At 37.1% G+C, this 18,460-nt stretch overlaps 1 protein-coding gene across 1 annotated transcript in view; it reads right to left on the bottom strand.

The window, feature by feature from the left end:
* The window catches only part of PCGF5 (polycomb group ring finger 5), a 28,066-nt gene extending 9,736 nt beyond the window's left edge, over nucleotides 1-18,330 (bottom strand). Inside the window, exons 1-4 of the mRNA XM_010145744.1 lie at nucleotides 18,035-18,330; nucleotides 6,728-6,824; nucleotides 2,540-2,595; nucleotides 2,358-2,417 (exon numbers count right to left, since the gene is read on the bottom strand). Coding sequence (XP_010144046.1) covers nucleotides 2,358-2,417; nucleotides 2,540-2,595; nucleotides 6,728-6,824; nucleotides 18,035-18,146 — 325 coding nt within the window. The 5' untranslated portion in view covers nucleotides 18,147-18,330. The remainder of the gene's footprint in view (nucleotides 1-2,357; nucleotides 2,418-2,539; nucleotides 2,596-6,727; nucleotides 6,825-18,034) is intronic.
* Between the last annotated feature and the right edge of the window lie 130 nt (nucleotides 18,331-18,460).

The following is an 18,460-nucleotide window of genomic DNA, read 5'->3' as shown; positions in this document are numbered from 1 at the left end:
TACACTTGCCACAAACTTTGAAAGTCATTTAGAAGAGTTAAGATGAGAAGATAGAATGACAACTTTAACGAATCCTATGCTATGCCTAGGTTTCTAGAAACCCAATTAGTTAATTTCACTCAGTTTACATAGCCAAGATGAGTTTTATGCTACATTCATTACTTTTCTTTCTTACAAATTTGAAGTATTTTATTAATACTTCAGTATTAATAAAAGTTGCGTTCACAACTTGCTATTAGCTACCCACACATCTAGCTGAATGCGTATCATACATACATTTAGTTCCTATCACCTTCCTATGAGCAGAATTTACAGTAGCAAACTACAGATTATTTTTCTTTTTGTGAAAGGCAGGAAGCAAACTCTTTTAATCTAGCAGGTGCAGTCTACCTGTCACAAGCATTTGTCTGAGGAGTCTGCCTAAGATTCACAGATTTTTTGGCAATGCAGACACATCTACAACTTCCAACAATTATTATGCTGAGTAATGGAGGAAGATTTAGTTACGGAGTCTGAAAAGTCTTGAAAGGAAAACCAACTACAGAACTAGGGAAATTAGAAAATTTCCAATAATAACATCTGTCCAGAAACAGGTACACACAAAAAACCCTCGCATCTTTCATGGTGTTCTGATAGAAATTCAAATGCTCCTCCATGCAAATGGCACCAGACTATTTACTAAAAAATCCTGTAGGTATTAGAATTAGTGATGTTTGTACAGGCAGCCTCTAGAAATCACTGTGATGGCCATTGCAAGCATATTATTAAAGTTGTGTGCCCTACGTCTTCTCCAGTTCAGACTGGAGAGGACCATAAAGATTTATTTTTCTCTGTACCACAGTATGTTTCTTACCATCACCCACTGCTTCTCTCTAGTAACCTCTCTCCTAGTGGAGTCACCAATGCCTGAGATACGCTTTTTTGTTTGGGCTTTTATTACTCATCGTGAAAATTGTAAGTCCTTTGATATTTTTTAACAAATATTAGATGCTGAGATTGAGAACTGTGTTGAGACCTGTGGTACTGGATGTAACTGATCGACTCTTTTGAACTAGACTATGTGATTGCAGGGCATGGTACTGAGCACTGAAACTGTCCCTTCTTACCAAAATTGTTCAAAACAATTTATTCTCAGGCATTTCCATTGCTAATGGAAAAAAATAGTCTAAATGCTCATTATTTGTCTCAATGAGTTGTCAGGACTTTCAAATCGTTTGTAGAGCCAAGTTCCCATAGACCAAGGATACAGTCACTAACAGAGCTGAATACAACTGTATCTGCTTTAAAGCATATTTGAGAGTTAGAGCCTTCCTCTCATTCACAAAACAATCCAGTCAGTCATTACACTCAGTAACTGATCTCCATTAGGTTTACCATTAAATTATGGGAGAAAGGTAAGAACCAGAAGAATAAATTGGTTAAAAGGAAGTCACATTCAAATTTGCAAATTATATGTTATTCTTTTCTATGTATATAGCAGAAAATAATTTTCAACAAATGTCTATCAGTATTTTTAAAACTGGATAGGTATACACTATACAGTACGTTGTAGTAAACTAAAGTAATGTCATCTAAACTGTCCTGCAGTTCATTTAACTATGTAACAGGGAAGAGAACTTTGTAATGGATGCCAAATGCAAATAAACAAAACTAGGGAGAAAGAAAATGAAATCCTATGAAGTTGAAAAGAAGGTATTATAAATGACTGAGTGCAGGAGAGTATTGCAAGATGTTTAATTGACAGTGATCCTTTACTAAAAAGAGCTATTTCTTTAGCTGATCAGAGTCTTCCAAAAATTTTGCAAACTGTCCAAATCAAATAGGCTATGGTACCAAAACCTTGGTGTCAAATTAAAGAGGCATAAAAACAGTTGGATGTACTCCTCACTTAGCACTTCAGTACTGAGCTCTCAAAGTTGATGGGTCAACTACAAAAAAATGGCAAAAAAAAAAAAGGCATTTTGGAGTCTGCATAACACAATTGTTTAGCATGTGTGGAAAACTATTTTACTACTTGTCATAACTAATTCTTGACTACCTCCTACTTAACAGCTGGTCAAATTCAGTAACATAAAATAATCTGTAAAAAACTCAAGCAGTTCTGCATCTTGCTGTATTAAGAAAATGAAGAATTCAAGTGGAAAATCACCATGAGTGTTGAAAACGATAGAAATGCAAATAAATATAATGGTGAAACAGCTAGTGTTTGTAAAACTATTAGTTAATAGACCAGTAGCAGTACATGAAGGCCCACAGGTTTCTGAGGAGTTGTAGTAATATCTCTGAATTCTGTAAAAACAATGCTTAGCAAGCAATGTTACTTAACATCCAGATGAGAGATGGAACCAAATCATCACCTTGTCCATTTTCTTGAGGTTTGTTTTTCTTCCAAAATTCGATCTCTCGCTGCAGTTCCTCTAGTTAACATCAAAGAAGAGTAAAGTGAATTTTTAAATCAATACTACAGGTATATCTTTAGAAATAGCCATATTCCCTCCGTCAACCCAAAAAGGTATCCAAAACCTAATGAGAAACTTACGTTCTCGCAGTCCAGGCACCAGCTTAAATATAATTTCCTCTAAGGTGTTATCCAGCCTTTCAAAGGGAAAAAATACATTTCACATGAAGTAGAAAATAGCATTTTAAGTATTTTTAGCCTTTAAATAACAAGAACTTTTGAATAATTACATTAATTGCATTTTTTTGGTAAATAATACATCCTGCAGAGAACAACTGATTTTTAGCTTGAGAGACAACATGTATTAAAGCTTATCTCAACTACCTCTTGAATGGATATCTTTTAGAAATAACCAAGGAATTTTTATTTTAATGTATAAAGACAAAAGAGAAGCAAAAGAGAAAAAACATGGTACTCTAAAATTTTCATTGTTCTTATTTGTATTATATGCAAACAACTGTGTTAACTAAAAGGAACAAACTGTACAAGTAGTATCCAATTTTAAGGTCCAGGTCATGAGTGGTGAGCATGAAAATTATAAACTCCATTATCATATTAAGTGTTCAAGTGCTTTGTTAATAAGGCTGTTATGAAAAAACAGAACAGACTATTCCCTAGTCATTACAACACTGACAAACCAGTCTTGGCAGGGTAAAGAAGACCACAGAGAACCATAGACAGTTCTCAGTACCCAATGTAATTCATTTAAAATATTTAAAACTGCTACGAGTTTGTCTACCAGACAACAGTATGCAGCACAGGCATGTCCTCTGATGTCCTGATATTAGGGCTAGAAATAGCTACTACAGTCCCTTCCAGAGGACACAGTGCATTTATCTTTGTTGCTGAAGCTAAAATATTTTTCTTCCCTTTTCTCTGAATTTTACCTACTCTCCTATCCACTTCATTTATCTTGCAGTTTCACTAGCCACTAGCAGTGGCAAAGTAGGAGCAAGATCGAATGATTTTATTGTTGAAGAATGCCTGAAAGCCATTTTAATAGATGATAACAATTATCTTCTTATAATAAATAGATAAGCATTTCAGATTCTCTTCTTTATACTTTGTAATTGAAAGTTTACAATCAGACCTATTACCCAATCATCTTGTTCTGAGACTAGTTCCCTGTCTCATCCGTCAGTTCATGGAGACAGTCATACCGTAAGAATATTCATGTTTAAGCTACAACCATGATCCATTGTTTAATTGCTGCTTTTTAAAAGGAGAAAAAAAATATTCAGCAAGTGAAACAGACCTCTCCTAAAACACAAAAGAGCATAAAGACTACTTTCTCACAGATAAGAAGGAAACCAAAATCACGGGATGTCTGAGCACTTAGCTTCTGAGAGGTGACACTATAGGTCTACCTTTCCAAACAGTATAACCTATCCATATCTAATGCAACTAGGTGGTACTGCTTCCTGTGAAGTTCCCAAAGCAGAGCACTGGGAACCTGGGAACCTGTCCTGGAAATGGAATTCATTTCACATTGTAAGAAAGCTTCAATCTTCCTAACTTACTCATTAAAAGAAAAGAAATAAGGACTTCAAAAGAGAACATCATTACCTCAATTCAAAATCCTACTAATCATTCCTCAGGATGGTATTCTTTCTACATTTATTTTTGAAAATTCCCACCTAGCACTTTCTAATTTGTCTTCAATGGCCCAAAACAGAAGTCATTGGTAATACTCAAGAGCAAGAAAACCAGTATACTTAGCAAATTTACAATGCTAGCAGCAAGAACCGTTTCCATACTCTAGTCAATGACTTTATTTTCTTTCAGAAACTAAACAAAAATCCTTATTTCATCCTTATGAAGCAGAAACACTAATCAATACTTTAAAAATGCAGAAAAAACCCTCCATATGATCTTTAAGTACAGGGAAACTGAACTTAAAATATAGAGGAAAAAATAGAAAGTTATAAAAGATTCTCAATGTCAGATGCATCTTACAGCATTCTTATTATCTACGCCTATCAGCACTCTAAAGATTTCTATTTTTGTGACTCACATCAAACCCATTCCAAAATGAAACTACTTGACATAACTCCAAAGCTGGTCTCAGTCATTTAATATGACACTTATTGTTAACATTGAAACAAGAATGTTAATATTTTAGACACACTTCTTTCAACCCTCCATGTCCTCCAACGTCTGGACTACAACATATAGAAAGAAGAACCAAGTATTTATGTCAGGTTTGTATAGTTTGTTTTTTCACCTCTTCTGTAATATTGAACGAGTTACAAGATCAAAGCTACTCTCTGATAATTGCTAGTGATCTGAAGCGAAGCAAACAAAGACTATCACTCAGGAAAACTCACATCCAAAGCAGCATGCTACCAAGAAAAAACAACACTTGCCTTCACAGTATGACCAATGCAAACCCTACTGAATACCGATCATGCAGAGTTCTGCTAAACTGGGAAAGGGAATTCTTGAATTTAACACTCTTCCTAGATTTTTATTTTAAAGTTCAATGGTGAATTTCAGACTTAGGCTTATAATTTCAACCTTAAGTGCTGCCAACTAAAAAGATACATCCAAAAACCTCATATAGTTACAAAGTTATTCAGAATTGAATTGATAAAGTCATTAATAAAGTTTTTCTCAAAGATCTCAGTTAAAAATACTATCTAGAATGTTCAGTGCCATTTCTGTAGAAAATGACTACATTCTTTAGCAATGATGGGGCTGGTTTCTAGGGTCAGAGTATAAGACATGTATTAAGTTATGAAGGCAAGATCCAAAAAAGATAATTCCATTACACTGCTCATGTGCTCTTCTGACTATTAGATTAGAAAATGTTTAGAACCGTTTCATAAAATACAACCAGCAAACTACTAGCTATGTGCAGTTTGCTGGCAAATAAGCCTAATGACTCTAAAAGGAGTTTCACGAAATAACTGCAGAGAGAATCGTTCTTCTCACATTTCCGGCTTGTGATTTCAACTTTTTTCACCCTTCTATCACTTTTTGCTTAAAACATAGTATTAATTTATTGGACATCTACTAGGTGTTTCAGAAAACGCATTTTTCAGCTCCTATGAAATGGTCCTGTCAGAATAAAAGAAGTATTTCTAAAATGCTTTTGTTTTCAGTTTATTAGTAGCCTTATGCACACTGCGTAGCATCTTCTGTTAGGGCTGACACAGAACCTCAGACAGTGACAGAAGATCAGAAAAATACTTCTGTAAGTATCTGTATCAACCCTGTTAGCCTTAGCCTTCCACAACCGTTCAGATTATAAAGACTTAAGCTAATGCTAATAACACCCTATAGAGCTGCTGAATTTAATCTCTCTCATCTATCCTCTTGGTATGTAACTGAAGCATGGGAATTGCTATGCACACATGTATCAATCAAAACTCAAAGTATGACAAATTGTAGCAAACACAATGATATCAGGAAATAATATCAACCCTAGTACATTCCAGATGTAACTGTTTATTTTAACACTGATGTAAGAATATTTCTTCCTAAGTTCAGAACAGCAGTACAAACTAGTAATATTGGGAGGGTGGGCGGAAGGAGTATTGGGAGTGAGGGCAGGGAGTAGCATTATCATTTTAGGAAAAAGTTCTTCCACTTATGACGACATTTTGTGATATCTCTGCACCATACTTGTAGGATGGCTAGTACCCTTGTTTCAACACAACATCACTAAAACAGAATCCAGAATTTCAAGAAAAAGAATTGCTTAAAAAAAGATATGTTACTGTGATATAAAAAAATGCACAATCTGAAGAAAGGGTATTTTTAGTGTCAAAACTTTCTTTCAGGATTGTCTTTTCATTAATCTGTCTGTAGATTTCAATCCAGATTGGTAGATCTATGCCCTGAAAACATTTAGTTATTTGCATGATTCATTTTCTACATTGCTGTAAGAACAAAAAAAGTTGCATGCAGTTTGGAATGCCCTGAATTGTTTGAAAAAAGAAACTTTAGAATTTAATTTCATGTAAAGAAGGTATCTGGTTCATTTACTTGTTTAATAGAGGTATTAAAATATTTATTTTAATTTATACAATATACCTAAGTCCTTCTGTGTCTTTCCCTTATCTTTCCCCTTTTGTTGTATCTTAAAGAACTCATTTTACAATTTATTGGGAGCTGAGAATCTGACAGAATCCATGGCCAAGAACAACTGATATATGTATTATACAGATAAGAAAAAACCCAACTAATTCCCTTTCAGGTTAAAGATATTGATATTTTAATTCTTTGTTCTTCCATTTCAGCAAATGTTATGCAATGTCATCTTACCTTAACATTTCTAGTGGATTGGTTTCATGCACTTGGTTGCCACACCTGGGACAGTCATTGCTGTCTTCAAAGTGCTGAACAATACAAGTCTTACAAACTGAGGAACAAAACAAAACAAAAAAAAAACGAAAAAAGAAAAAACAACTTAGACTATGATCTAAATAATATTGCTTGAACATGACCTAATGATACTAGCTAACTACTCAATACTGATCAAAGATAAGAGTATTACTTTAAAGCAAATAATTACAACCTATCTTATTCACTTCTTGATCCTCAAATCCATAGCTAGTTCTGCTCTGCCAAGACCGAGTTCAGCAGCGCAGGTTAGTCAAGCGCTGCTTTAAAGTATGCAATATTGTTACTACTTAGAATTTTCACAGCATCATAAAGCACAAAACCCCATTCCATGTAGCACATGTAAAGAGCAGGTTCTGAGAAAGCGCATGCAGGGGACTGTACTCCAGCAGGGTCAATCATCACTTTGGATTATTTGAAAATTATCCACGCACGCTATTTTCTTTTCAACAGTGTTGCCAACAGCTGAAAATACTGTTGTAAATACTTATAGTAAGAGAAGAGTTCACAGAAATTGTGCACAGGTTCAAAGTGGCTGTTTTCCTTTTGACACAGCATCTTCAATAGCCATTAAAGAATTTACAGTAAACAATTTATACTTTAATCTTATAATGAAAAATCAGGACCATGGCAAGTATAAACAAACCCAAAACAACAACAATGTGGATTTAAAATTCAGTAAAGTGAAATTAAACTAAGCAAGTTGCTACTACTGCAACTACTGTTGCTCCCAAATGATTAATTGCAGACTGTAGATTTCATTGCCATTAATAAGAAAATGGAAGCTGAGCTGATGAGAAAAAATAAGCCTGCTATTATTAATGCATTACAACATTCTGGATGGAGATAAACTCTATCCTCTGTTTATTATTACTTCACCTAAACTGAAACGAGAACTGCAAATTCATCAGTAAATAGACTGAAAAAACTGCAATATGCTTTCTGCTGAAATACTGTAATTTATTTCATCAATTACCTGCAGAATGAAGAGTACCTCTAAACAAGCTGGTAAATCCTAATTATATGACAATCTTTAAGGAATCTTGAAATCCCTTTAACAAATGTCACCTCACAAGCAAAGCCTGTATTTATCTTTGCCTTGTATGCTCAGAAGAGTTGCTACAAATCACCTGATGCTGATAACGCACACACATCAAACCTCTCTGTAGGTATTTTTCCCAACTGCTTTAAAACACTAACTTAAGGACACAAGCTTCATAGGTTTGGTTGAGATTATGAAGAACTTCTCTCTTTAAGTCTGATGGACAGACTTCAGAGCTCTCTGGCTGGCTCTTGGTGCTTTCCCCAAGCTAAACGGCTCCAGCAGTGCTGGATGCAGGGCAGATTTCCAATGATCTGGTAAAATGAGCTCGGGAAGCCCATGAGTCCTGCCAGACAAGCCCAGCAGGGTGAGGCGCAGTGCTGTCCTCTGCACACGGGGTCTCCAATAGAGCCAAGAACACTGATACTATCAGGGCACTGTTTAGCCTTCAGGATATGAGTTAATTTTTGATTTAGCCTCAAGTTGTGAGGGATTTAGCACTGGTATACACATGCAAGACTCCTCCCATTCTTGGCAGGCCCCGGCCACCCCGTGCCCGGGTCTATGATGTCTGGAGGTAGAGCAGCGACTCTTTCACGGGCACCCCCTTGCCATGGGGAAAGAGCTTGCGTGCCCTTGTGAGGTTGAGAGCTGTGCTGGTGGGGGCATGTGCCTCCAGTGGGGTCTCCCAAGCCAGACAGGTCTCGGCTGAAGGGTCAGACAAAGTGTGTCCATGGGCAGGATGGGCTCACTAGCCTTCGGGCAACCATCCTAGGAGAAGGACAACTCTAACCTCAAACCCGGGCAGATGGAGCTCGTTTAGCCCTGTAAGACCATCCATCTAAGAGAAGGATACTCTAACCAAACCTACGACCCGAGGACTTCGCTGTCACCATCCAAGCTTGCAAGGCCCTGGCAGATGAACCTCAGGTGAAAAGGGTGGAGCCGGTTCCACGCACGCTGCGCCTCACATAAAAAATCCACCGCGCAGGCCTGAAGGGTGCACTCATCGCTTGCAGTGAGCGTGGGAAAAGCCCTTCCCGGATCTTTGTTCATGAAGCCAAGCCATGATGATGATGACACATGCAAGAACCAGCAATCACAGAACCATTCTTATATCACAGATCTTTTATGATTTGTTGAATTACTAGACTGAATTGATTTTTGCACATGCATTCCCTAACACTTCCACAGGCTACGAAGTCGAGTACAGAGCACCAAGTGTGACGTTCTGTACCTACATTTCTGCACCTTTCTGTATACTTTTTATAGCTAATACTCCTAAAACAAAGTATTTTCCTACTACACTTACAGAATACAAAGAATTTCACCACCCACATCGAAGCCCTCATGGCAGCCCAACAGAGCCTTTAAGAACACGCTTGAATTGAAGCACAAGTCTGAGTAACTTCTAAAACACAGTTTTCTATAAACTCTCTTTTTTAATATGATTGAAAATCTCCTCTAGACCTGAAAATAATGGAAGTTGTCCTTGAAATTGAAAAGATAACAACATTCTCAGCTAAAAGTTTTTCTCAAGATGTAGTGTCTGCACACATTCAACTCAGGGGCAAACATCACAAGGTGGAATTCTCTAGCTGATCAGTAGCTCCTCAGCCACTGCAGCTCCCGTAACTATCTGAACTATGTTTCCCTCTGTCACCCACCTGAAATACAAAGAAGCACAGGGAGCAACCAAAGGCATAGTTCAGTGCCTTTGCTAATCAAAACCCAGCCACATACACACGATTTTATAACAGCAACAAAGCACAGACAGTAAAATATATTGAAAAAAAAAAAATCACCTCTCCAAGATTATCAACCACCATTCTCTTTTCTTAAATTAAAATACTAGCTGAATAAGGGTTAGAGCCTCTTGATTTCAACTAGCTATGCAAAGATTAAACAGATAAGGCATTTTTTTTCATTTCTTCACCTACATCTATTATAGACATTTCTAACCGTGGTGTTTGCATTAGTTTCCACAATTGATTTTTTTCTACTTTACCCTAAAATAGCTTAAATTTTGTAAGATTTTAGAGTTAATAGATAGGGACACAACATTGCTCACCAAAAGGTGTCAGGAATCTGCTCTGCAGTGCTCCTTTTAAATGAATATCCTGATTCTAAGCACAACTTCCAGCACGTCCAAAAGTAACAGACTGTACCCTCATTTCAGGCACAGCCCCAGAGAGGAAGGGATGTTATACAGTACCATGTAATAAGTAAAAAGCCCTCTCATCTGTAGCTAGGTAACAGGGTGCATGATTGATTTGATCCCCTGAGGTCAGGAAGTGTCACAAGTGAGTCTCAGAGTCACGGATGAAGAAACCCCATCACCTTCCCAGAGTTACATTTTTTGGACAGGCATTGCCATAAGACATACTAATGCTCTGCAAAAACACGTACTAGGGAACAGACAGACACCAACAGGTGTCCAGACCTGAATTACTTGCAGGCCTCTACTAACACCATTCAAGTGTGTAGAAAGAATTCAGTTAGCTGGCCAAATGACAGAATGTAATTTTCGCCAAAAATGTCCTTGCTTATCTTCAAACTCTAATTACTGCACCTCTACTTTTTTGGAGTCCTAAAAACTGTCCAAAAAAATACAGCTCTAGCTAAATCACAGGCATGCCAGGTCATTTGAACTGAAAAAACCCAACAGCCAATAACACTAATTAATATGAAATTCTGATAGTGTCCAAGAGAAAGCTAGGATGAAGTGAGCTTTTCTTTCTGAAATAGGCCATCCTTGTATCATGTAATTCATTTATCTTGTCCTGCTTGAGAAGTGAAAAATGAGCCAATCATAAAAAGGTTCTACTCTAAACATATGACAGGAAAATCAGAACAGAAGACAATGCAGCACAAAACCATGATGGAAAAGGCTTTTAAATCGATAGTAATATGTATTGTAATCACTGTAAAAAATAAAAAAAATATTTCAAGCAAAAGAGCATATGCAGACATTGTGGCTAAACTGCATTTAAGTTTATTTATTTAAGCAACCCAGAGATTTTTAGAAAGAAGATAGTCTAGAAAAGGAAAAACTGCCAGGAATGGAAATAGTTAACTTTGCTGAAAAACACATTTTCCCCATTCGTTAATGGAGGAGATTTATTCTATTTATCAGAAAAACAAAACAAAATAAAAAAACCCAGGACATTTTTGGGACATGATTCTTCTATATTATTGAAGTAAAGAGCATTCAAAGCAACCAAACGTAGAGATGCTAGGTCTGCAAAAAGTAAACCAGAGGACTAAATAGGATTAACCTACTAAATCTAATGTCTGATATAGTAAAAGGTTGAAACGAGTCCTAGAACAAGCACTTTTTGGATGAGTTCAATGAGAATGACAATAACCATATTCTGCCCAAGCTTCTCAAGGAATCTGTGAGATACGCTACTGCCAACAGATACCCTCAGCTGCAGCACCTGGTATCTCATACTCCTGGTATCTATGTTGTGCTGAAGGTGGAGATGATACGCTATCTCTGTCAGGCAAAGGTGTGATGATGACAATACCCGTGAGAGCTGTGAAGTTAAGAATCACTTGCTATCTCAGAAATTCCATTAGTTGGGGAACCTCAATGTAAAGACTGTGGGGAAAAAAAGGCTGAGAAGCTAGTATGATGGAATTGTATAGTCTAACACAGTCGTGAGTAATGGCCATATGGAAATTCAGCTAAAAAGTCACTGAGGTAGGTAACATAAGGGTTTGGTTTACTCTAGACCTTTTCTGATTTGACTTCACAAAACCTGAGCTTAGAGAGAACTCTTTTTCAACAGAGAACTGCAACTGCAATGGAGTTTCTCCTCTGCCAACTGCTATAATAAAGGAAGGGGTTGGTCCTCAATTTTTTTTTGTTGGAAGCCTCTTGTCTAGTTGAAACAGCAGCACCTCTCCAGAGTCAGTCCTTCTAACCTGACACCAATTTTTAAGTGATTGATAAAGAATTAGAAATTTGGAAAAAGTGACATAAATGTAATTGGTATTGGTCAGCATTGATTTTGGAACTGATACGCCTAATTCCTAACCTTCTCTCATTTGGGAAATTTTTAGCAATGGAGACTAAGAGGATTAGCACAAAAATTATTCAGAAGGATTACCAGTGGCTTCATATCAAAACCAGAGCGTTTTTTTTTCCCTGCAAGCAATTAATACTAGCCTCCTTCAGAAAGCATTTCTCAGTGTTTTAAAAAGCTATGTCCGAAATTCTTTGATGAGGATTGAATTCCCTTTGCTTGCTCTTGACATCTCTGCTCCGTTCACATGACAGAAGTTCTCAAAGTCTGTGATGAGATGACACTGATCTAACTTCTTTGAAATGACTCATTGATTTGTCTTGTAAAGACATTTTAAACCTGGCATTGCTAGTCTTTTTGTTTGTTTTCCAACTAAATAAAATAGGACCAATCTGAGCTATGGCTTTCATTTACACCTAGAAGAAATTTGAAATTATTACTGTTCATAAAAACTCTAGGCCACAGGATAGATAACACACTTATTTACAGTCAGATGACCGAATCCCCAAAACCTCTCAAATACACATTAATGTAGCTTGAAAAAATATTTATAACATAAACCTATCTATGAAAGGAATTGAATTCCTCAGTCTGAATATATTTCTGTTCTCTTTTTGCACCTTTCTTTTGAGGGAATATGGCATCCTTGGAAGCCTCGTGCAGTCCAAGAAAGGGACTGATGATTAATGATGAGCTAATCCTCAGTGTAAGAGCGGTCTTTGAGGAAAATATATACAGACAAAACATCATAAGGAATGAAGACTCTTAAGCCAGTCCTATATGGATGTATTTCCTAACCGAACAAACACACAGATTTGGATCGAGTCTTTGTGCAGCTAGCTCAAATCATCAGGTCATCTTATGCCACGAAAAACCCCTTGAAACTGTAAATCAAGACTGCAGTAATCTAAATCAACTTTTGCTTTTTCTCATGTAGCTACAGTGCTATGAGGATTTTCCTGTCAAAACTAACTTACCAATAGCAATGTAAAAGTTAAAAATACACACAAATTCTGCCACTTGAGAATAATGAACTGATACATGATACTCCCAGTAGGAGTAGGATCATCAAGTGGTATTTTCAGATATGATAGGTACAACCATTCTCTGCTGTTCTCAGTATTTTTTGCAGCCTATCACTTTGAAGTTTCAGAGAATCAAATGAGGTTTAAAGATTGGGTAAAAAGAGTAAGGAAAAAAGGAATCTTTAAACACAAATTACAGATATATTTAATTCACCATCTTCGGGGAAAAAAAATAACCAAAACAATGAAAAGCAAACAACAAATCAAAAACTTTTAATGCTTCTGGTACAGAATAACAAAATGACATAGTTTCACTTACTTTACTGCAAGTCATGGTATGGCAACAAACAGGCAAAAGAAAACAGCTTCATCAAAGTGAACAGTTTGCAGAATTTTGAGGTATCTGCTACACATGCCAGTGAAATGAGGACCTGAATTTCATGGTTGTACTAGGACACTTCAGATGAGCTTCAATAAAAGTTTAACTCACAAAGATGATTTACGACAGCTGATAAAAGCACTTGTGTGACATATGCTAATTGGCTGGCAACAATAACATACCACACAATGTTACATTTTCCAATACAAAGATATCTGGTTCACACATTCTTTCAGATCTTTGTAATCCACTGAAAAATACAGATACAAGTGTCAGGACTGTGCTGTATGTCATCTTATACGTAAGATAGATACTTTTTTTTGTTTGCATATCTATACACTTATTGTTCAATGAGCAGACTTTTCCTAGGTTAATTTTAAAATGCCGATTAACAAGGTGCCTTAAATAAAACTTCATATTACAATTTTTTGAACAATTATTCTACAAGAGAAAGTTTAATTAGTTAATCATGGGACAAATTATTTGTCAAAACTCATCCTTTGATTCTTCCAAGGATTTTGTCCCTCAAAATTAATGACTCTTTGCTCCAGTAGGCAAAGGAGGGGCACTGCATATGTACAGCTAGTGGAACATCAAACCCATCTCAGTGATGGCACAGAGATGTAATAACTCATTTGGTACATCTGATGAAGTATTTCATTAGCTATCTTAAACCTGCTATAAAAGCACTCACTTGTGGAGAAAGTGTCTGCATAAAAACAAGCCAGAAAACTTTAATACACTTAACCAGCCTTCTCAGAAACTATACATGTGGGACTACTCCACTGTTAATTACAATTACCAGACACAGTCAGACTGGATTCCCTTCTGTTAAAAGGAAGTTTTACATTTTAGTACACGGTGATCAAGAAAGACTTTTTTGGGTTGTAATCTTCTATTTCAAAATAAGATAGAGTTGCTACCTTTAAGACCCGCTACATGGCATTGACTGAAACTTCTACAGGAGAAGCAGTATGAAAGCAGCTCAGCTTGCTTGTCTGAAGGTGGGGAATTTTGCTGCAGTAAAGTTCTTTTGGGATCTCCTTGTAAGAGCATAAGTTTTTAGCAAAATCTGAAAAACACTCCAGTTGCAAGATTTTCAGTTTGATATTGAAAATCACATCTCTGGTCATTTTCCTGCATGGAAGGACATTTCTGAAAGTTCCTAGACTGCACTGGTTAAAAATTTCTTAAGGCAAATACTAGAGAGAACAACCAGGAGTAACACACCACTTGATCTGCTGTTCTTAAACTGGGAAAAATGGGTGATGAATACAGCTGCAGATGGCAGCCTGCCTTGCAGTGAACACAGGCTGACTGCATTCAGGATGTCAGCAAAGGACACCAAGATAAACAGGATTCTGAGCTGCAGGAGATGGGACTTCAGCTGCTAGTCAGATATCCCAAGAAGGCTATCATTAGAAAGAAACACAGTTAGGAGAGCTGGTAGAGGCTTTTTTTAAAGAAAACTTATTTAGACCTCAGAAGCCCATTCTACAGGGAATTCTGCAGACCTGCTCAGTGCACAAGAACTGCTTGGTGCACAAGCTTCCTAATTAATATGCAAAAATAGACCATAGTAGAAGTGAAAACAAGGATGGGAAACAAAAGGATACAAAATCATTGCTCTGGCACTTAGGGACAAAATTAGGAAGGCCAAAGATCAGCCAGAGCTACAACTGATGAAGGATGTAAGGGGATTCTACAAGCAGGCTAGCAGATAAAGGAAGTTCAGGTATAATGTGGGTGTGTTAATGAATGAGGGAAACAACTTAGAAACAGGTTATATAGAAAGGTTTGAAATCCTCAATATCTTTTTTGCCTCAGTCTTGACAGGCAGAGCCTGATACCAGATTTCCATACATACCAGAATGATTTGGGAAGGAGAAGGACAACCAGCAGCCAGGAAGCAGCAGTTTAGGGACTGCTGAGGAAAGCTGGTTGTATTGAAATCTACAGGCCAGGTAGGATTCACAAGTTGTTGTTTGGTAGGACATAAAGAAAAACTTCTTTGCTAAGTAAATAGCGTAGCACTGGAAATGGTTATTGACAGAGGCAGTGGAGATTCCACACTCAGAAATTCACAACTCAACTATACAGAGCCATGGCTTGACATAGCGTTGGCAACTAACCTGCCTCATGCATGAAGCTGGCCTAGACAACCTTCAGATGTCCCATCCAAACAACGCTTCTACGACTGGGTACACAGTCTGATATTTTTTAGGACACTAAAGAATTTTCCTGAGGAAAGCTATTTTCCAAGTTTTTCAAGCACATGCTGTACTAAACACCACAGTGACTCAGGAGATAGATGATGGGACATATCCTTTTTAGCTCATGTAGAGCCTGCTTCAACCAGAAGTTCTTAAACATCTTTGACAACTGTGTAACAGACTAGAAAAAAAGTCTCAGTCTGCAAGACAAAACTATTCTATTGGAAGAAGGAAGAAAGAAACAAAGTACTGAATTTGCAGAATAATTCATTATTTTGCAGTAATATAAGCATTTCCTTCCCAACAGAGATAGGAAAGTTTGTACTGCTGAGGGCCAACATCTCTTATTAAAAAGGCACACATTTCTCAGACCAGAACTTTACTACTTAACATTTTTCGGCAACACAGAAGATGAGAATTAACCACTAACTCATTTTGTTAGTACCGATCCCATTAGATGTTCACCTGTGGTCACAGAGGAACTATGTCAATACAGGCTTTTCATCTGTCCAGAGTAATACATTGTACTCCCAATATCTAATTAACTTATGCTGCTTCTTAAACATTAATATTGGCAGATTTTGATCATTTATGCAACACTGTTTTGAAGTACAGTAATTAGTAGTACAAGACAAACACCAAAGGACAGTTAAAAACTTATTTTGAGGTACCTATTTGGATATGACTGAAGAACCATACCTGTACTTCAAATAAAAAAAAAAAAAGTTTAAATATTTTCTAAAGGCCAAAGTGTAAAATAATTTCTCAGAGTATCTTCCTGAATTCTGGCACACATAGATCACCTTTTCCTCTACAGACATAAGACTTCCATATCACCACTTGAAGCTTTTAATTTTCCTTTCCATCATTGTAAGCTTCATATTTTGGCAATTAAACTTTGCTTTAAAGAAACACCACTTTCTTCCCTGCAGTAGTACTTAATGACCCAAACACACGGAAGCTTTTCTGTGAGGAGACCTGTGCAACTAAATAGCAGCTCAGTAAAATTCACCTGCACTGATCTGGGGACCAGGCAGTAACAGAGCTGTCTCAGTGAAGAGCTCACAATCTACAAGAGAACAAAAGAAACTGATGATGCTGAGAAAAAACCTCACTCCTTCTACCTTTATTGTTTTATAATGGGAGTGAGAGTAAATAAACAAATAAATTATCTAAACAGAAAGATACCATAATAAAAACAATTTTCTCTAAGTCTGAGCTTATTTCTGATGCAACATTTTCCCCTCTCCCCAAACTTTTGAAAGTTACTACTGTTCATTACACTTCAACCATGAAAAAATTAACTGTTGCTGGAATTTTTCAATTGTCTTTAATGGGAAAGACAATTTAATAATAGCTAATATACCCCTCTCCCTCCTGTTTCTTTTCAAGTTCTTATAAGCACACCGCTTAACTTCTCTCCTCCTGAACATAAACTCCTTTAGAAGTAACACAAACCAGAAGACTAGTATCACAAAACACATTATAAACCTTAGCTGATATTAGATGTGGAAAAAGCCATTTCAACAGTATTTTTTCATCAAGAACTAAACTAAAATTAGTATTATTATAATGGCAAACAATACTATCTTTGGACTATGAACAACATATAGGAATGACGTTTTAATTCCCTATGTGCTCGATATACTAGGGACATTACACCATAATGTAAAAATTAACTGTGAAGACAATAACAACTGCAAGAACAACACTGTGCAGAAATGACAGGAAATGCTAAGACAAGGCCTTTAACTGGTATTTTTTAAAGGATTTAAAAAATGGGAAATCTACTAGAAAACATATAGTTCCCCATACTCTTCTCTTAGAAGAATTCAAATTTTATTTGGAAAGACAAACAATTCTCAAGAAGCAAACTATCTTCTATTCAGGATTAAATGTAAAATATCAAGCATGTAAGTAATGTAGCTCATGGAAATAAGACAACTGAGTTTGACAGGATCATTCATACGTTTAATAATTCACACACACCAGTGTTTGAGAAGTATTAGGAGCATAAGACAACCTGAATGATTTTTTGCGAGTCAGCATCATTCAAAGAGATCTACTCAATAAATATTTTGCTAGCTTTCAAGTATTTCTTATGCATTGTGCCATGGAACACAATACAGAGTTGTGACACAGTACTGCTGACTAAACACGCAGTCCACTGTGCACACCAACAGACACACTGACTTGAGATTCAAAAGCATAGTTACATTATCAAAATACCACACATCTAACTTGGGATCAACCAGGCCACAGTGATACACATTTGGTGCTAAAGCCAGCCAAATCACCACTAGCTTGGGGGGAAAGAAAAGCGGTGTCTTTACTCTGTAAGGTGTTGAGCAGAGTCGACATGTCCTCAAGATGACCCAGATGGCAGACCAGGGTCTAGGAAATGCCACCAGAAACTGCATAGCATTTCAAGCAACACTTCAGAAGTAAACAAAACCAGCACAAAGATCACATTAAACACATAATACTTTAAGGAAGTATCACTTATGAAGGAGTGAGTATTTTGCAAAGTACTACTTACAGGTATGGAGGCACTCCGTTACTGTAGTTGGCTTGATGAGATAGCCTTTACAGATATAGCAGGTGATATGAGGATTGAAATCTTTCACCAAGTGCTTCCTCTGAGTAGCCATTCGTGGGGCAGGAAACGCTGGCAAAGTGCTCTGGGCCAGAGGCGCAAGTTGGAGAGGTGTCGATGCCCACGGTTCACAAGAGCTGTGGTGCTGCTCTGTGCAGGTGGACTTCTCCGGGCATTTGCTCTGAATTCTGGAGGTCTCACAGGGACATGGCTCATAACTCCTGCTCCTGTGCCAGCGGAGTCATTTTCCTACCTGTAACACAGGTGGAAAGAGAGAGGTGTGTAACCTGGCGGTGCAGTGACGATGTCCCATAGGACAACCGACGCCATGAACTTGGCAGGGGCACCCAGGTTATTATTTACGTAAGA

Source organism: Buceros rhinoceros, unplaced genomic scaffold (genome assembly GCF_000710305.1).
Source record: "Buceros rhinoceros silvestris isolate BGI_N320 unplaced genomic scaffold, ASM71030v1 scaffold10231, whole genome shotgun sequence".
In the NCBI taxonomy this organism is placed as follows: domain Eukaryota; kingdom Metazoa; phylum Chordata; class Aves; order Bucerotiformes; family Bucerotidae; genus Buceros; species Buceros rhinoceros.
This window is presented reverse-complemented; position numbering and strand designations above follow the sequence as displayed.